The 21,051-nt window shown below is 34.8% G+C and overlaps 1 protein-coding gene across 1 annotated transcript; it reads right to left on the bottom strand.

The window, feature by feature from the left end:
• Nucleotides 1-2,540: 2,540 nt before the first annotated feature.
• On the bottom strand, nt 2,541-19,787 carry LOC141555125 (crooked neck-like protein 1). Its single transcript, XM_074287750.1, has 14 exons — nt 19,617-19,787; nt 17,952-18,104; nt 17,352-17,443; nt 17,001-17,159; nt 16,514-16,680; nt 13,224-13,402; nt 11,627-11,797; nt 8,776-8,967; nt 7,969-8,028; nt 6,910-6,990; nt 5,454-5,693; nt 4,652-4,753; nt 3,646-3,894; nt 2,541-3,208 (listed from the first exon to the last, which is right to left on the bottom strand). The coding sequence occupies exons 1-14, from the start codon at nt 19,665-19,667 to the stop codon at nt 3,041-3,043; spliced, it is 2,064 nt and encodes a 687-aa protein (XP_074143851.1). The 5' UTR covers nt 19,668-19,787; the 3' UTR covers nt 2,541-3,040.
• Nucleotides 19,788-21,051: the final 1,264 nt, after the last annotated feature.

The following is a 21,051-nucleotide window of genomic DNA, read 5'->3' as shown; positions in this document are numbered from 1 at the left end:
TTTTTTGTTGTTCATTTTTTACTTGTCTGATTCATTTGGAGGTTTTTGGGCATTTCCTTCTCTAGCTTATGTTGCAAATGAAGAAACAGGCAAATGGGGTTAAGTGATTTGCCCAGGATAACGCAGCTAATTAAGTATCCGAGTCCAAATTTGAACTCTGGAAGAGGATTTTTCTTGAACCTGAGGTCCAGCACTCTATCCACTGTGCCACAATTCTGTGAGATAGTGGAAATGTTTTCTTTATTCTAGATGAGGCTCAAAGGAGATACAGGACTTGCCAAACGTCATACAGCTTAGTAAATGGAAAAGTTTGGTTTTCTGATTCCATTACATTATTTTATACCACAATTGTCTGAAATCAATAATTATGGATTATATTAATGTTACTACTATAATGCAAGATACCATTCCAGGGAAAATAAAAATAAAGCATTCCTTAGCCTTGAGCTAGATGTCAGTTTTGAGAAGGAATGCCTATTTCATTAGTATGAATTCCTTTTGTGGAAACAACCTTCACCAGAGCAATCTATCACTGATAGATGATAAAGCTGGTATATGTCATAGGTGAGTCCTGAACTTACATATTTTACATATTAACCTTGAGGCTGGCTTTACTGTCCCATTCCCAGACCTCAGATTAAATTTTCTTAAATTTACTTAAATGTTGTCATTCTGGTCTTGAATTTTAAGAATGGCTGAGATGAGTTACAAGAATGTATGGTTCAACCCAATAACCTTTATCCTCAAATGTCTTGGGCGGTAGATGTTGTTTATCTCATTTAAAAGAGTTAATATGGCTGATTTAGGATTTCATACCATGAGCTAGATACTAGACCTGTAGTCAGAAAGACAAGTTCAAATCTATTTTATTAGTAGCTCCGTGACCCAGGGCAGATTACTTAATCTGTGATGTTTCCTTAACTGTAAAATGGAGAATATAATAGTACCTGTCTATCTCTCAGATTTGTTGTAAGGATAAAATGATTATGTTGCAAATCTTGTATTGTTTTGTGTTAATTTTAAATTTATGTTAATCACATTTGACAAGTGTTTACAATACTAGATTTGGTGCCCCAAGGGACTTTTATTTCCTCCTCAGATACTGTGTGATTATGAGAAAATTACTTAATATTTCAGAACCCGTTACCAGTAAAGTAGAAGAGCTATGCTTTTTACTATTTACCCACTTCAAGGCTTTAGAAAATTGACATTTGTTCCTAGGACACAGAACACACGATCTACCTTGCCATGTCTTTTTACTGATTGTTTCAAATGCCTGAAAGTCTCCCTCTCTCATCTCACATCCCTGGCTTCTTTCAAGATGCCATTCAAACCCCATCTTCTGCTAGAGACCTCCCATTCAAAGGTTACAATCCTTCTACTTTACCAATCTTTTTTTTTTTTTTTTTCCCTGAGGCAACTGACTTGCTCATGGTCACAGCCAGGAAGTATGAAGCTTTTGAGGTCTCATTTGAACTCAAGGCTGGTGTTCCATCCACTATACCAACCAGCTGCCCCTACTTTACCAATCTTAAATGGTTTCCATTAAGTCACAAAGCTCCTTAGGCCAAAGACTATGTTGGTCAAATTCTGCCTTCCTTTGTCTTTATACTCAGAACTCTGATAAAAATGAAAAAAAAAAAAAAGGCACCCATGAATTGACTTCATCCTATCTGTTGATGTTTTGGTCTTGACAGTATGTATCATGTCCAAGAAACAGCATCCATGAATTTTGGTATTAAGCATTTTCTGATCACTGATGTTTGATATTTGTATTCTTGCCTGGACAACCCTATGATTGTCTTATGGTACATGACAATTAGAAATAAATCCTTTTCCTGGGGATATAACACAGGCTGAAAGAAATAGTTAACATATCAGTAACAGCTGATATATTCTCAGTAACAGCTGATAAATACATATATACTCACTTTTTTTTTTTTTTTTTTTTTTTTTTTTTGTGCTGAGGCAACTGGGATTAAAATCAATATAGTGCTTTTAAGATATGTAAACCCTTGTAAACAATATTACCCCCATTTTTCTGATGAGGAAACTGGTTAAATAATTTGACCAGAATCACATAGCTATTATGTATCTGGACAGGGGGTGGGATGAATTAAGTCTAGTCCTCATGCTTTCTCTAAAGTTTCACATCCCATGTATAAAATGTACACTTTGTATGGCATTTATAGGAACTAGGAGGTAATATTTTCATTTTCTGCTCTTCTTAAATTCAAGACTGCCCACTATTACATTTTTTCCCTGACAATATATTTAGGCTTTCTTCAAAGTTGTCTGTATTTTCCATAATTTCTAAATTAACTCTAATAACTCACATAGCTTTTTAAGATATGCAAGGCATTCTGATATATTTTCTGAAAGATTAAGTGCTATTATCATTCCCATTTTATAGATGGGGAAACAGTGATTTTCCTAGTATACAACATACAGGTATTCGCACTGAAGCTTTTCTAATTCCAACTCTAGCATTCTATCTACTGTCATACTACCTATAAAAACAGTTCAGTGGAAGCTAGATAGTTTTTACAAATGTTTATAGGTATTTAATATTTATATTAATTTGAATACACCCAACAATTTCTCATAAGGAATCCTAAATGTATAAAACCCAAGATATAGCCCACACTGTATATGTTAAAAATAACAGACTAGTTCTTTATCGGGAAAAGTATAGAAAATGTAAACTGAATGGTTATTACTTGCTAAGATGACATTTGAAAATTGTCTTGTAGTTATATAATCAATCCAATCTAAGATATTTTTTAAAATCTGTATTTTGAAAATCTGTATTTTGAAAATCACTATTATCAAAACAGATAAATCTGTTCTAAAAAAGAAATTTTATGTTCTTTATTTACAGGCTTCTCAGTGCTAACTTAGCAACATTTTAAAGGCATAACATAGCAAAGATACAAGGTTAACAATGATAAAAATACTCCACAAAAGTCTCCTAAGTCATAATAATTGTAGAGTAGGAATTTATAAAAAAAAAAAAAAAAAAAAAAGAACATAGAAAAAGTCAAGATTCACTCTCATCCATATCTTTGTCTGGGTCTTGCTCTGCAGCATCCTTTTCTTGCTGCTGTTTCTTCCAAAGTTTGGCCATAGCCAACAGTTTGAGATTGGGTTGGTTTGCGGCATCTTCTGGAAAGATATAGTCATAGTACTCTTCCCAGCCAGCATCAGACTATGAAGAGAGAAAATAAAGATGGAATAGATATATCTTAAACATTTAACTTTCAGCGTTTAAGTGGGACACTTTCGCAATGCATGGTCCCATTCTAACTCATTTTTTGGTAAAGGAAAAATGACTTTACTAGAGTTAATAGCCTAAAATTTGGGAGAAATAAATGTGGATTATAAGTGGGACAAATAAATGAGGAAAAAAAATTATAAGCATGTGAGAATTTACCTATATTTATCAAAAATCCCAAATCACAATCTATATAATCCCAATATCCAATTCAATAAGCACTTATAAAGTGCCTGTTATACGAAAATTAAATTTAAATTCAAGTTGCCTAGACTTAAACTTGTAAATATGAAGAGGGAAATCTAAAGGTATGTGCATATCAATTTATTTTTATATAAAATTAGTAACAATCCTAAATTTCTAATTCTTACCCCATCTTCTGCCTGTACTTTTCTTCTCTTCTTAACTTTCTCTGGCATGAGTTTGTCCACTCTCTCTTTATGAGATTCTGAACCAAATTCATCTTCAAAATTTCTCCAGGATTCTAGCAACATGAGTCTTTCTTCTTTCTCTTCACAGTTTCTCATAGTTTTGTTGGCTTCTTCATATATTTGTCTGCATTTAGTTAAACTTTCTTCATTTCCTGCAGAGAGTTCAAACTGGGCAAAACTGATCCATACCTAGAAAAACACCATAATAAAATCAAATTAAGTAGATAAATGCAATCACTTAAGACAAAATTCCATATAAAACAAGTGTTAACAATGGCCTTCCTCCTATTTAATTTTCAATTAGCTCTACCTGGAAATACCCAACAATTTACCATTTAGTAGTAGAAATGACAAAATGACAAGAACCTACAGCAGTGAACCAAAAAGGTCAAATTATATAAATTCATTAGCCTTTTTAAAGTCTTTTCAAAGTTGTCTGTCTTTATAATGTTGTTGCTACCTATTTCTTGACAGAAGTGATAAGACTCTATACAAGAAACATACATTTTTAGATGGTCAATGTGGGAACTGGTTTTGCTTCACAATGCCTATTTGTTACAATATAAAAATACAACTCCCCAACAGGTTAAAGTACAAACCCAATGAAAACAAAATTTATAGATGAAGAGAAGCAGCAGAACAAGAAACAAACTCAAATGAACTGATTCCCTATTTCCCTGGAAACATTTTTCTGTCCTCCAATCTTAAATAAACCTGCAATGACTTTCTAATTTTTTTTAGCTCAATGTTATTTTTCATAGGTCTCAACAACCTACTTGATAAAGTTAAAATTTCAAAGGCACTTGAGCTATACCTGATGTCTTAAAAGCATTCTGGTTCTTTATGCAAATAACAAAACTTTCAACTGCAAGATTAAAATATTTTTCTAACTCAAAGACTATTGGAAAGCAAAAAGATGAAGGGATTATAAAAAACAAGCACATACCTTAACATGTTGTGTTCGTTGCAACAGTCTTCTGTAAAGACTTCTTGTTTTTTCAGATTCTTCTTGTTCAATTTCAAAATCAATGTATGATTTCCAGAGCACCTAAATAAAGTAATTAAATATCTCAGTGTTTAAATTGAAAAACAAACAAACAAAAAAAAAAACCAACCCCTCCCAAAAAACCCAACTAAGATGTCATTGAAACCTCTTTCCATATATTGTCTGATTATTAACTAATTGAACAGTTAGACACCTATACACGTTTATTAAACCTCCCCCACACAAGCTCGATAGAGTAAAACTGACAAATATGAATATTCATTTTTGCATCTCTCTCAATTCAAATGATTTAGCTCACCAGAACAAAGAAATTCTGGGACAAGCTAAGGAAATCTATGCCTTTTCCTCCTTTTGATATGAGGAAGCAAAACCTCTCCTTCAAGAAAAGAGGATAAATACTTTTAATTTTTTGCTGAGGCAATTGGGGTTAAGTGACTTGCCCAAGGCAACACAGCTAGGAAGTTTTGAGTGTCTAAGGCCACATTTGAACTCAGGTCCTCCTGACTTCAGGGCTGGTGCTCTATTCACTACACCACCTAGCTGCCCCAAGGGTAAATACTTTTGAAACTTTTTTATCATTTGTTATGTGAATCTCCAAGAATAGCAGAATTCTGGTTAAAAAATTGGAGTTATCCAATTAGATTTCAATTTTGTCCCCACACACACATATCTAAATATCAATAATATTTTTAGTACTAAGTAATGCTAAGAAAATGCCCAAGATATCATTTAAGTTCTTCACCTCTGGCATGTCTAAACGTGGCTGGCTAATAGCCAACTCATATATTGCGCGGGCTCTCTCAATATCTCCAAGAATTGTCTCTAACTCAGCAAATTTGATCCATGATGTACAATTTTCTGGCGCAAATTCCAGGAACTTTTCATAAAGCTTTCGGCACCGGTCAAATTCTCGAAGTTGCAATTCCAATTCAATGTAGACTTTAAACAATTTGTTTTTGGGACACTTGCCAATAGAGGTTCCCTAGAAAATAAAATAAAGTAGAATGACTACTTAAAAGTCTCTTGCTACTACACAACAATGGTCTGTATGTCTTAGGGACTATTCTGGATGAAACGAGTGTTATCAGTAGGACACAAAATACTTTCTTGTCCCAAGGAACAAAAAACTTATCAGGCCAGCTTCTGATTGCAGGTTTAACAAGTACCCAAGGAAAAGTCATTCATTTGGATATAAATCCTGATTTATTCTGATTAAATTATGATGATTCCTAAATTCTTTCCTAGCAAACAGGTAGTTTTGCTTTCATGCTGCAAATTTTAAATTTCAGAAATAAGAGGCTAAAATTGAATAAGGAGTTGTTCATAAATGATTCATTCCAAATATCTTCTGTTTAAGTGTATGGTTATAACATAGTTTTTATTATTTATTTTTTGGTGAGACAGTCAGGGTTAAGTGACTTGCCCAGGTCACACAGTCCAAGTGAGTGAAGCTACATTTGAACTCGAGTCCAAATTTGATGCTCTCTCCACTGTGCCACTTGGCTCCTAATGCATAATATAATGAATTCAAAATATATCTTAACTGACCTTAACTACATTTACACTCAATTTGCCTTGCAAAGAGGGCCAAAGAGAGAAGCAATTTTCATAGGATCATTAGAATTAGGTAAGAAGCTGAGGTACAATATTATTTAAACTCATAGAAAGCCTGAACCACAACTGGTTCTTCTAATTCCAAACTCTAATGTGTTGTTGCTTTGACTAGCAATCTGGAGTTTGCTCATTGATAGCTGGGGTATAAAGTTTACTGTAGTTAAATGGTAATGAAATGCAAGAAATAAACCATTTCTTCTTAATTTAAAATTAGGAAACTGTAAAAGTAGCTTTCAAATACTTCATTAGAGAAGCCAACCTATTAGAAAAAGAGCTACCTACTGGTAGAGAAGATATACTCACATATCCATAAACTACATTCAGAGAATGAAGCATATACCAAGGAATAATTGGTTTTTGATAACTGCAGTATGAGTATAAATTAGCATTTTTTTTTTTCAGTTGAAATAGAAGGTTCATTTGTATTAATGAACAGGGGGACAGGCAATAGCATTGATTTTATTGAACTACTGAAGATAAAACTTTGCTTTCTGGGTTTTCTGGATTATTTGTGGTCACTATGATATTAAGTCTGATTGTGAAACATGAAAGATTTGTCATGCACCAGTCTTCTTCTAACTTACCAAAGCTCTTCTAGCAAATGGTAGATTTTTTTGTCTTATTTCAAATTGGGCATACAGTAGCCATATTTTGGCAAAAGTGAACTGAAAAACAAAAGCACAAAAAACCTCTAGGTTAGAAGACTGTAAATTAAAAATTATTTATGAAAGAAGTACATAATTTTAAAAATAAAAAATTCTTGTTTCTCTGAAATAAATCTCTTGGAGCTAAAGATGGTGAGGTACTTTGGTTACAATCAATTGCACTATCATACAATAGTAATATTTGCTACTTTAATATTCCAAAATACTATAATCTCATCAGTGGGGGGGGAGTATTCCCTCTACTGATTCATACTAAACCTCTCTTCAATCAGTCTGTCCCCAAGCATTTATTACTAAGTGCCAAGCAGCACTGGGGATACAAAGAAGGCAAACACATAAATCCTTGCTGTCAAGGATTGCTAGTCTAAAGGGACACTCAACATGGAAACAACTATGAACATGCAAGAAATATAAAATAGACAGGGAAAGGCATTAGCAGTGGAGTAGACCAGGAAAGGCCTCCTGAAGGTGGGATTTGAGCTGAGTATTGAAGAAAGTCAAGGAGGAGTAATGAGTAGGGAGAAACACGTGAAGACTAATAATAAAGCAGTGTTGCTGGATATAACAAATAAAGAAGGAATTCAAAAGATAAAGATGTGAAGCAACATGATATGTATAAGTAAGTGAAAATGGGCAAGAGAGAAAAGCTCAGTAACTGGGTATAGCAATATAAAGTTTAGCTTGAACATAAATTGACAAGAAGTAGTATGAAACCAGGCTAGAAAAGTTGCTTAAAGCCAGAATACAAAATTCCTTTAATATCAAGTGTACTTTAATACAGTGGCAATGAGAAGCCACTGTAGTTTCTGAGAAGGACGTGATAAGATATAGGTATTGGTTAGAGGGGAACTATGCAGATTTGTGACTCACCAGCTAATTGAAGCCACAGGAATGAATAAGATTGTCAAGGAAAAAATGACTAGAGTATTAAAACAGAACCCTGAAAGGTACTCAAGCTCAGAGGAGGAAGAATCATACCTTTTTGTGAGGAATCAATTTCAAACAAGCTTGATATACCTGTCTGGTCCTCTCTGGATCCTATAAACAAACAATAGAAAGTTTCAGAAAAAATGTTAGTCATCTTTTTTGCAGCAGATTTTAGTAATTCTAATTACAAACCTAAACTATTTTCAGATATCTATGTTTTCAAACACTGACTTCATTTATGATAAAAAATAAAATAAACTACCTGAGTTTTTTCTGAAGAGCTTTTTTTCCTTATCAGCAGAAATAAAACTCTTCAGTATTCTATGATCAACAATAAAATGTATTTAAGTATATACATATGTACACGTGTGCATACACACATAATTTTTTGCTCAGATCATCAGAATACAAACTCCCACTTCCATCTTCTCTCTCCTCCACCCCTAGCCCAAATAAATTAAACAAATTACTTTTCTTACATATCACCTGAGATATATTTGAAATAGAAATTTACAACAAAGTTCAAGAGAACTATATATAATTAAACAAAGTCTTACTTAGGTTGATTTATTCATCTTACATTTATTCATCTTGAGATGAATAAATCAAGTGGTTTCACTCTACAGTAGCTCAAGAGAAAAGAACTTTTGTGTGTTCTGCAAACAGAAGTTTTTGAAATACTATATGATAAATATGAAATTAATCACAAACTTGAAGGTCACTATATCTTATATATAGTATGGTCTTCCTGGCAACTAGAGATTTAGTCTCCAGTTTGAAGGAGGTTCAGCCAAGCTGAACCCTGGGGAGATCAGAGGTCATGCATTCCTTCTATGCAATTCTTCCTATTCCTTTTACCTTTGCCTCCAACTCTTCATAAAGTGCATAGTTGATCCAGAGGTAGATATAGCGCTTCCAGTGCCTCTTCTCTTGGATAGGGGGCACGTTGGCAATGGCTCTTTCATATACCTCCCGCACAGTGTCTGGTTCTGCATCACTTTCCACCAATCGCAAATAATCAAACCAGGCGTCATAATTGTGTGGATTGGCCTAAAAAGAAAATCAATTTCACAATCTACCATAAAGTACACTCTACTTCATTAGGAAAAGAGGGAGTGGTGAGGGATTTTCAAGAGTATCTAGGCAACATGATCTTAAGAGTCAGAATTTACATAGTCACTATTTCCAAGGCTTTCAGAATACTTCTGACTTTTTTCTTCAAAAACTCCTAAGAGATTTAATAAATAAAGGTTAAAGCAGGCACCTAATACCACAGAGTTCATGAATGGCAAAGCCAAGGCCAAAGTCAAGGTTTACATGTTTGTTTTTTTCCTTTGTTATTTTAAATAAGAAGTAACACACTGTAATGGGCCAGAAGTCTGAAACAAAGATTCTTACATGATGTTAAGTCAGTGGAATTGATGAGACAATGGTTATCTAGTTTAGCATGGTGATGAATAGTTCTCTAGTTCAGTATATGTACTTAGTACTTAATATAGTTCTTTAAGATTGACACCTATGATAATGTAATAGAGTTTATAACAGCCATCAGGGACTGAGAGACAGATTCATTCCACTTTGGTGGTGGCTGGAGGCTGAAGCACAAGTCTTCAGAGTCAGATTCACTTCATCTCATACCACCGTGGTGGCTGGCCTTTTGCACTTAGCCTGCTGAGACCAAGGCAGTTATGAAAGACTCTCCAGAAAGCTGCGCAGCCTCAAGCAAGGAGACAATAAAGACTTTGGACTTTAAAACCTGGCTATTCTTGTGGTGATTACTTTTCTGAAAAGAAGACTGCCCCAGAGACCTCCAGAAAACTACCAGAGAACATTACAACACACTATGAGGAAATTAACAGAATTTCTGATTTGGAAGGATAAGATTTTAGGAGCTATTAAGTCCAATCTATATCCAAAAAAGAATTTCCACCAAAACATATGTAACAAATGGTCATCTAATCTCTGCCTAAAGAACTCCAGTGAGGGGAAAAGAACATTCCCCCATTCAACTTAGTTTGATGAATTATAATTGATATTTTTTCATGATACTGAGCATAAATTCTATTCTTTGTTCTTGTTCCTACCATATGAGAGAAAATATATCAAGTCTAATCCCTATAAAGGGACATGAAAGTCCTTCAAAGACATGACTAGGCCACATGGCCACTTTGAATTTTCTCTTCTCTGATCCTTCAACCAATCCTGTCATAGCATGTATTCAAGGTCCTTCACTATCCTGGTTGCCATCCTCTATAGTCTTCAACTTTTAGATATCTTTCCTAAACTGGTGTTTCCTCCTTTATAAATGCCTTTTTGTTCCTAAAAATGATGCTTCTCTAAACATGGCCCAAGATCCTGTTAACTTTTTTTGTTTCTACTTACTACATAATACTTAACTTATACTGAGTTTGTAATGCACAAAAATACTCAGGTCTTTTTCAGATACTGCCAATTTTGACTTTCTAAATTTCTTTACCAAGTTTTACTAGTGCTATTTTGCTTTTACATCACTTATTTGTAAAACGTCATCTGCTCACATTCCAGAATTGAATTTTCCCTTCCAAGAGTTAAACAGAAACAGTGGATATAGAGACTACGTTTCATAATAATACCATACATTTAAAAGTCTCTATTGAAAGGAAAGAATCACTTGTTCTCTGTAAAATTCTCTCTTGAGGTTTCTTTGGTGTCTCTGGAGGCAGCTTTAGTTTCAGTTCAGTAATCACCCCAAATGCAGCCAGGTATTAAAGTCCAAATCTTTTATTTTCTCTTTTCAAGTCTTGTCTCCTTTCCTGGGGCCCGGTTAGCTTTCTTACAGGCCTATCTCTCTCCTTGGTTCCGAGAGCTTAAGCTCCTGCCTGCCTTCTCTGGCTTCTGAATCTCCCAGACTTCCAAGGTTTTGTGCTTCAGCTTCCAGCCACAACAAAGGTGGAAGATGGAATGAATCTGTCTCAGCCTCCAAGAGCTTCAAGTGTACTTGTCCTTCTGGCCCTGCGAGCTTCTTGCTTATATGCCCCACACTGAGTATATACTAATCATTATATCACTAGGAAACCATTATTTGTTGTAGGATTAAATCAATGCTAAACTACATTTAATCATTGTCTCCTCAATTCCACTTAGTACCTTGTTTCAAGTTCTGGCCCATAACATCTCCTTATAAGGTTAAATCATGTTAAATTAGATAACTATTGTCTTTATCAATTCCACTGACTTAGCACCTTGTTTCAAGTTCTGGCCCACAACAGTTCGCTGAGACTATTAAACTGTTTTCTGAGTATAGAAGAAATTAATTTATTTGGTGGGTCCTGCAGAAAAGGAGAGAATAGACATCAGTCTTTGCTTTGGCAAAGAGGATGTCTTCAAAATCTTCCAATGGTAGAGGTTTGAGATGGAACAGGAGGTTTTGAAGTTTTGATGAGGAAATTTCTTGAGAGTTCTCTTCCAAAGGACTTAAAACTTTTGATTAGATGAGGTAGAATTAAAGGATTATGAACAGAAGTTTTGAACAGTTGCTAAGGTGAACATGAAAGAAAATCAATATGAAACAAGTAAAAATATTGATCTTGCTACTACAAGAACCCACTCAGTTGAAGGTAGACAGCATGAACTAGACAGCAACCCAATCCAAACGATTTCATGACTTCCTTCAATAGTATAACTGCTACCTGGGAAAAGAACGGGGAAGACATACTACAGGTACACTCACCTTCACCTCCTCTTCATATTGAAATCTCCGTTTGCTCACAATGATATCTTCAATACCTCTTCTATCCCCAAATTTCTTTTCAAAGATTGTGTAATTTTTAAAGAGTTCTTGGGCTTCCTGCTTTGAAATCCTGTCCAGGGCATATTTATAGATCACTCGTACCCTTTCAAACTATAAAAAACAAAAGTTTCAATACAAATGCTAATATATTTTAATAATTATTTCTTATCTCATTTAAAAGAACTTTAAAAATCTACATGACATATAAGTTTTAAATACTATTTCAATGCTGAGGACTGAACGTGATCAAAATTATTTATTGATGCAAGATTCTTTTCTTCAATAACTCTGTTGGGATGCTTTCACAAATGACATACACAGATCCACCTACTGCCTCTAAAAACCTAGACATTTTTCATGAGTTGTTACGGCCAAGAAAAAAATCACTAATTGATGGTGGAAGTCAGGTTTCTAATGATAAGCCACTAAATTTAGCTTGGCTTATTCTTAGAAGACAATCATATAAGATTAACAGGCTCAAATCTGAAGCCCTTCCAACTCAGTAGCATCTGTAAGAATTCATGCTTTTAATAGTACAATCTTTAACACAAATACCACATTTCCACCAGCCATCAGAGTTAAGATTTCAGTGAGAGTTTTGCTGCCAGAGTAAATCACTTCTGCAATATTAGCCAAAACTGTTAGAGATTTTCCTTCTGAGAATTGCCATGTGAGCTGGTAGGGTGGACCCAAGAGATAAAACGAGGCTTGGCCTCTGAGGCAGAAGGTTGTGTCTAACAGGTGTTAGATCTTTTCTTAGGAAACAGCATTAACTCCAGGTTTCTCTCTTCTGCGGATCCACCTATGCAGTGCTGAGTGGCCTAAGCATGGGGTAATCCCAGAGGAGAGTAAATATAAATGGCCAGCTTTGCCATAGGCAAAGAGAAGGATGCAGAGAAAAATAGAGAGATTCAGGGATGCAGAGAGAGAAGCAGAGACATACATACATTTGCCCTTGCTTCCTGCTTACCTCTACTGAGAACACCAATAAAGAAAGGCTGTTTGGCACCTTAACGTTGGTGTCCTCTCCATGTCTATCTGGGGAAGGTTGGTATGTAGGGCCCTGGCAATCAGTAACCCCTTGGTGGGAGTTTACACAAAACCTTGAATATACCCCAAATTTTTATTGACTGATGCACAAACTTCTTAACCTAGCATTCAAGCCTTTTACCGTCACCAATCTACTTTTTCAAGATTTATATTCTATTATTGCCCTTCATGAATCCTCCAATTTAGGTCTAAGCACTTCAGTGTGTAGTTTTACCTTGGTGCCTTTGTTTAATCTCCATTTCTTTGCTTCAAAGGCCCAGCTCAAGCCTTTCCTTTATAACCCAGACCTCAATAATCATTTCCCCTTCTAATTTCTTCTATCTATCTCTTACTGTCTAAACTACTCCCCTGTCTGCAGTGGAGAGATCCTGACTTTATGCGTGATTAAATAATTTCTAAAAAAGATAAATACAAAATGGACATCTATTTAGTATGCATAGTAATCTATTTAGTATGCATAATATACAGAAATTGAAAATATACTTACTTCTTTCTGATTTTCTTCAAACTTTGCAAAGGCTACATAGAGATGTTCATCCATATGCTCATCTCCAAAGAATTCCACAGCTCTTTCATATACTTTCCTTGCATGAGCAAAGTAGCCATGTTTTTCTTCAAAGCGAGCATACTTGATCCAATTCTTAACATCAGGATGCACAAGGACAAGTACAGAGGAATTAAGGAAACACTTGCAAGTATATTGATGAAAAATTTTGCAAGTCTAATGGTTAGAAAAGCCCAAAGGAAATAACCAAAAGTTATAAATGCTCAATTAACTCTTAGAACATGGTTTCTTAATGTTTTTAATTTTATTTTTTTTGATAAGGATTGCCCCATTCCTTTCCTTGCATTTGCAGATTGAAAAAAACCTATGGATGGACTCCCGCAAAAAGATTTTTTAATGCCCTAAGTAAAAGACAAAGTATTCCACACCTTTTATATTAAACTACAATTTTCAATTTTTTAAATTTCATGGACTGTAGGTTAAAAATTTCTGGTTTAAGTCTCTCTAATGAAGAGACCTATTTCTCATTTCTCTAATGTATATGGAACTAGGGCAGCTAGATGGCACAGTGGATAGAGCACCAGCCCTGAAGTCAGGAGGACCTGGTTCAAATCTGGCCTCAGAATCATAAGACTTCCTAGTTGGGTGATCCTGGGCAAATTACTTAACCCCAATTGCCTTAGGGAGAAAAAATATATATGGAACTAAGTCAAATTCCCCAATTGATAAATGATCAAAAGATATGAACTATACCTAAAGGGCTATAAAATCATTAAAGTCCTTAGATCTAACAAAACTTATACTAGACATGAATGCCAAAAGAGTTTTTAAAAAGGAAAAAGACTTATATGCACAAAAAAATATTCAAAGGAGCTCTTTTCTCATGGAAAAGAATTGGAATTTGAGGGATGTCTATCAATTGGAGAATGGCTGAATAAATTATGGTATATGAATATTATGGAATATTATTGTTCTATAAGAAATGACCAGCAGGATGATTTCAGAAAAGTCTGGAGAGACTTACATGAACTGATGTTGAGGACCAGGACCAGGAGATCATTATATACTTCAACAACAATACTATATGATTATGAATTCTGATGGACATGGCCCTCTTTAATAATGAGATGAACCAAATCAGTTCCAATAGAGCAGTAATGACCTGAACCAGCTACAGCCAGGGAAAGAACTCTGGGAGATGACTATGAACCACTACATAGAATTCCCAATTCCTCTATTTTTGTCTGCCTGCATTTTTTATTTCCTTCACAGGCTAATTATACACTATTTCAAAGTCTGATTCTTTTTGTACAACAAAATAACCATTTGGACATATATACATATACATATTTAACTTATACTTTAACATATTTAACATGTATTGGTCAACCTGCCATCTGGGGGAAGGAGGGGGGAAGATGGGGAAATAGTTGGAACAAAAGGTTTTGCAATTGTCAATGCTGAAAAACTACCTATGCATATATCTTGTAAATAAAAAGCTATTTTAAAAAAAAAAAAAAGAAAGAAAGAAATAATGAGCAGGATGCTCTCAAAAAAATCCCTAGAAAGTCCTCCATGAGCTCAAGCAAAGTGAAATCTACTATAAATTACTTTATAAAATAATAGCAATGCTGTGTGATGATCAGCTGTGAATGACTTTGCTATTCTCAGCAATATAATGATCCAAAACTACTCTGAAGGACTTACTAAAAGATTTATGATGAAAAATGCTATCCATACCCAAAGAAAGAACTGATTCTGTCTAAATACAGATTGATGAATACTTTTTTTTGGTTACTTTAGAGGGTTTTGGGGTTTTTTTTGGAGGGGGCTGTGGGGATCTAGGTTTTCTTTTACAGCATGACTTTTATGGAAATATTATGTATAACTTCATTTGCACACTCCTGAATGAGGTGAGGAGAGAAAATCTGGAATTCAGATTTTAAAAACAAATGTTAAAAAATGTTTTACATGTAATTGGAAATTAAAAATATTAAATTAAAAAACTTTTTAAAAAGGAATTTCTGCTTTATGGGGAAAAACCTACCCTACTCCAGATTTATCATTAAACTTAAATGTAACCAGAGATAATGACCAAAAATGATTGACAGAATGAACTCATTCTATTTACAACAAATATGAATCAAAGAAAAGCACTTAAAAAGAGACTATCTCTTCTGTTTAAAACAGCATAGCTGATGACATATGATTAAAGCACTGATCTTTAAGTTGAATATTACAAATCCTAGCTCTGCCACTTAATAACTAGAACACCTAGGGAAAGTCACTCTTTTTATAAACTTGTTTCCTTATTGTTAAGAGGACATAAAGATCGTAATTCTACTATAGTACTACCTGATTTGTTTTTGTTTTTATTTTATTTTTTTGCATGGTTGAGGATATCAATCCTTCTCTGATTTTTTTATTTGTTTGTTTTGGTTTTTTATTATAGCTTTTTATTGACAGAACATATGCATGGATAATTTTTCAACATTGTCCCTTTCACTTACTTCTGTACCAACTTTTCCCCTCCACCCTCTCCCCTAGATGGCAGGCAGTTTCATACATGTTAAACATGTTATACGACCTGTTTTTAAAGAGTTACCTTAAGAAAAATGATTAAATAATTAATCATGTTATAAAAAAGAACAAACAGAAATAAAATGAATACCTTGAAAACATCACCAAGAATTACTCAGAAATGTTTTTCTTTGGCTTAAAAGAGCAACATCTGTTTAAAGCAGATAGGCTACAAAGTACATAAAATCTATATTCTTAAACTGCTTATCCAGAAAATAAATACTACCAACTTAGGAGCAGGTGACTCCGTAAGGGATATGTGACATAAGTAATAACTTTTCATTTATTTATTTATTTATTTATTTATTTTTTAAAGACCTGACAATTTGTACTTATCTTTATTTATGTTTCCCTAATGGTTAACATTCCATTTATCCTTTACTTTTAACTTAAAAAAATAAACATTTTCTTGGGATTCAGACATACCTAATAATTACTTACACTGATATATAGAAGGTATATCTTTAAAATACATTATGTATTTTCATAATTTTTACTAATGACAGTCAATTTTTTTTAATTGAACTTACTCTCATTATAATAAGCATTATTATTATCTACTTTAAAATAAAATAACCCCATTGAATATTTAGGTATTCAAATATTCATTTTATCACATTTTTTAAAAGCTAAATTCACAATCTGAGATTAAGTAATAACTTTTTAAAGGACAAAAATTTTTCAAAGGATATATCTTTCATAAATGCTACGTGCTCGATCCACCTCTTTATATCTCAATTCGAAGTTGATATAGGAATGCCAGGCTTGCTCCTCAGGCTGCCATTCCATCCAGCGTTCAAAAACCTGCCGGCCTCCAGCAATATTTCCCAACATCTCCTCCATATAAGTATATTTATACCTATAACAAAATCATCCCAAGATAATCCCTGGAGTCAAAATTATTTAGGAAAAAATAAACCTTGGAGAGCATTTATTCATTTATTTGTTTATTCATGTTTGTAATGAGAGGGGGACCTAAGGCTTATTGTCCAAAAGATTAAATAAAACAATACTATCTCTATTAAATAATAAACAAAAAAACATCCTCTTCCAGAAAAGATCAAACATTTGAAATGTAGGTTGTTAAAAATCTGTTTTTCAATAAGTTCTTTCATATAAAAGTGAAATAAGTTTGTTAATCTTGTAAGCTACATACAAATCATACTGTCATAACCTTACCAGAACTGGTTGACCCGAGGAAGAGTAGTGATGGCTCGATCCCAGATATTTCGGGCATGATTTACTTGGCGATTTTTCATTTCCATTTCTGCATATTTTAGCCATAGAGTGATATTTCGATAGTCGACATCCAAGGCACGCTCGTATATGGAACGGGCTCTGCAAGGTAACATTTTTTAGGGGAAAAGTATATAAAACTTAACAATCACATTTTAGGTAACTATCTGAAATAACATATAACAATTGAAATGTTTACCTGACTAAAGCAGATGTATAATAATACTGTACTTGTACAATCAAAATTTTTCATTACCACATGTGAAATGGTGTTTTTATATATGTTAGATTTACCTCTGAATTTCCTTTAGACTCTCTTCCCATTGTGCATATTTTATCCAGTTGCTAATCACAGTTCTATTCTTCCTTATATTGTCCTCAAAAGTCTGGAGGAAAGAGAAAAGAGTCAACCCAAATAAAACCAATTTAAAGGGAAATACTTTGGCTCAATTTTTAGACTAACAAAAATAATTCATTTAAATTTAATTCACAGACATTACATGGAAGATCCAAGTTCAAATTTATCCTCAGATAGTTACTAGTTTTGTGAACCTGAGTAAATCACTTAATCTCTAAGTTTCTACAACTGAAAAATGGAAAGAGTAAGAGGATCTCTCTCCCAGGCTTGGTACGAAGATCAAATGAGACAATATTTGTAAAATGCTTAGTACAAAGACTGTACATATTCCGCTCTTAATAAATGTCTGTGCCCTTCTCCTTTGTTTTGTACTATTTCACAAGAATTTAATAAGGAACGTAGGTGTAAATCTCATATGTTGGCTATTAACAATATTCATTTTAGTCTCTCTAATCACAATGCAAAGAAACTTATCAAACTCTCAGTCAACAATCTTTATAGCATTCCCCTGGAAGAGCTGAAGTATTTTTATTTACCTTTCTTTTCCTTAGTTTATAATCATTTAATTCTTCTTCATCTGTGATCTTCTGTTGAGGAGGTGGTGGAAGAAGCTCAAGCTCTCTTTCTTTAGCTTCCCTTAAAAGCTGTTCAGCTGTGATTTGTATTTCAGCAGGGGCTTTGTTTTTCACCTTAAAAATGAAATAGATCTCTCTTTGGTTTATGCATTTTTAACTATACAAATAATTTCAAATAAATTCACTCTACAAAAAATTTCAAATAATCATTTATATAAATGTTATGAGTATTTATGTATACATACATTTTTGGACTATATTACAAGATACCCTATTTGGGAGATTGTTTTCACTTCTTTATGATATTATATATAATTCTTTATTGCTTCTACCTTAATTTTATCTTAAGGCAAATGAGCAATAAAATGAGTAGTAGTATATACTTGTGGCTTAGGATAAAAATAAAACTTGATCCTGGAGGCAATACTTTGAATGTAATTTTCATGTGATAGTATGTCTTTAAAACTATACATCACATTTTAATCAAATTTATAAAAACCTTTACTGATAGGACTCATTACTCTTAGAGTTATAAATGAATTAAATGGTCTAAAACATATACTTATGTATAAAGCCATATTTAAAACAGGAACCAAAGATGTGCATTGAAACACTTCTTTGCCACTTGCTGTCTTTAGCAGGATCTCTATTTCCTTTAGCTGTAAAGTGATGATGACAATGTCCATACTACCTGCATTGTGAGGATGAGATAACATGATATGAAAACAGGTTGCAAACTATAAGTTGGAAGTAAATACATTTGAAAGATAAAATTTCTAATTTAATATGAATTTATGACTCATAATTTTAACATCCAAGATGGTATCTGTATCCTGAGCTTGAGGGAGAAGAGTAAAATCCCTGGAAATCAGCAGCTTTCTTGTTAAGATAACAGAACAACTGTTTTGTGTGGTTTCACCCTTTGCAAGAGAAACACGGGGAAAAGCGTGTGAATCATTTTTTGTAGTGTTTAGACCTAAAGGCTGCTTTAAATATCTGCGTTGGTGACTTTAAAGAAGTGGCACTGTGGAAATATAAGACTAGAGTCTAAAGGCCATCCCATATTTGCTAATGTTTACATGCTTCTCCCCATGCACAGAAGAACATCACTAGATAAAAGTGGCGTCGCTGTACCAAAGATCTGACTCACTAGGGTTTGCACACATGCAAAATCAGAAAATCCCAAGAAGTCAGTTCTTTGGTATCTGCAGGGTGGGCTCATAGCGTGGGGTTGCAAGTACTGGGCTACGGTTCTATTATTAGATGATTAGTAATTACACATTCTTCGTGGTTACAAGCAAAGAGAAACATTTAATAATAATAATAAAACGATCTTGACTCTCAACGCACGAAGAATTACTCTAAAGTGACTTGACACGTAGGAAAGCCCCGGACCAAGGTTCTTCCTGAAGCCGGACACTAATAAAGGCGCGCTGCGCTGGGGGCCGCTGTCTCTGTAATCCATACTTCCAGAGAGTCCCCATTCCCAGATACGTTCTTCCCACTCCCTTCCCGGGAAGATCAGTACCACACCACCAGGGACAGGGACTGCAAGACATCAACAACAGCCTTTCCTGGTCCCCTCCCCCTCACCTGCAGACAAGCCCCGGGACAGTGTCGCCCTACCTTAGCCACTTTAGGGATCCGCTGCTTTCCGGCCGCAGTGGAGGCTGCCATGTTGGCGTGGATGTGCCCGCGAACCCTTCAAAACCGGCTCCAATCCTTACGTTGTGCTCTTTAAGCTCCCGAAACTGCCCCGACTATTCCGACCAGACAACTCCAAGCCGGAACCAGAAGCGGAACTGTCGTCATCTAGACGTGACCTTTTACCTTTAGCCACCACGTGACGGAAAGGACGCCGTTTCTGTAGCAACCGACGTTCGGCGGCCGTCGTGGAGTTACAGCCAGAGAGAGCTCTAGCTGGGGTGAGTCAAGTTAACAGGGTTTTAGCACTGGGAAGCCGAGTGTTTGCACGTATGCTAAGTATGGCATGATCTTCCGGATTCAGGGCCAAGGGATTTGGGTGTCAGGGAGAAACTTGAAAGTAATTGACGTAAAAATTGTCTTGCTCTGAAACCTGATACTGAGATCCGCCGCCTCCGGGGGAGGGGAGAAAAGCACAGACTACCAATCCCAGAAGGCAATGCCACCTCACGCCCTCTCGCGGTTGGCGTCTGAGCCGTGGTGCATTGTGGGCCTAGTAGTCTCAATCTCTTACTTCTGCCTCTGTTTTGACCTGGAAATGGGGAGAGTAAGGAAAAGAAAGGAAAGGGAATAAACATTTTTCTAGCGCCTTCTGTGTGCCAGGACCGGTGCTAAGCGCTTTACAGATATTATGCCATTTGATCCTACAATTATGCAAATGGGATGCTGTAATCCCTATTTTATAGTTGAGGAAACTGAGGCAAAGTAGGTTAAGTGACTGGCCAGAATCCCACAGCTGGTTAAGTGTCCGAGGTAGGATTTAAATCCAGCTTTTCCTGACTCCACGAAAGTTTGAGAACTTTACTAGTTATTTTAAAAGTAAGGTTTTTCTCCTTTGGAAAACAAGCACCACATTTATCCCTTTGGTAAATGGAATATATTCCAATCAACTTTGTGTTATAACCCGATTAATATATGGTGAGGTACCTTTTTTAGCATCAGGGCTTTGTGACAATTGTCGTTTCAGTCGTGTTCAACTCTTTGTGCCCACTTTGGTTTCTTTTGTGTTTTTCCGGACAAAAATATTGAAGTGGTTTGCAATTTCCTTCTTCAGCTCATTTAACAGATGAAGAAACTCATGCAAACTTAAGTGATTTGTCCAGATTCACCCAGCTAGTGTCCGATGAAGCTTCATAACTTAGATTTCTGATTGGACCCAGCAACATGGGACTATATGAAAAAACTCATCCCCCCGAAGTGCCCTTTCTTTCTTGCCTTAAGGAGTAAATTTTATTAGTAATTTAGGTTCACTCTGAAAGCTATATTTAGTAACCTAAGATGATGTCATTAAGCACCTACTATGTTTTAAGTACTGTATTAAGTGCTTTAGATATATTATTTCATTTGATCCTGATAA

This window comes from Sminthopsis crassicaudata, chromosome 2 (genome assembly GCF_048593235.1).
Source record: "Sminthopsis crassicaudata isolate SCR6 chromosome 2, ASM4859323v1, whole genome shotgun sequence".
NCBI lineage: Eukaryota > Metazoa > Chordata > Mammalia > Dasyuromorphia > Dasyuridae > Sminthopsis > Sminthopsis crassicaudata.
This window is presented reverse-complemented; position numbering and strand designations above follow the sequence as displayed.

Bases quoted from the DNA above. Each gene is read 5' to 3' on its own strand.
- LOC141555125 (XM_074287750.1), bottom strand. From the start codon at position 19,667: ATGGCAGCCTCCACTGCGGCCGGAAAGCAGCGGATCCCTAAAGTGGCT. The intron at 4,754-5,453 runs GTGAAGAACTTA...TACTTTATTTAG, and splicing joins CACGTTTAGACATGCCAGAG to GTGCTCTGGAAATCATACAT. The intron at 3,209-3,645 runs GTAAGAATTAGA...CTCTCTTCATAG, and splicing joins AAGTACAGGCAGAAGATGGG to TCTGATGCTGGCTGGGAAGA.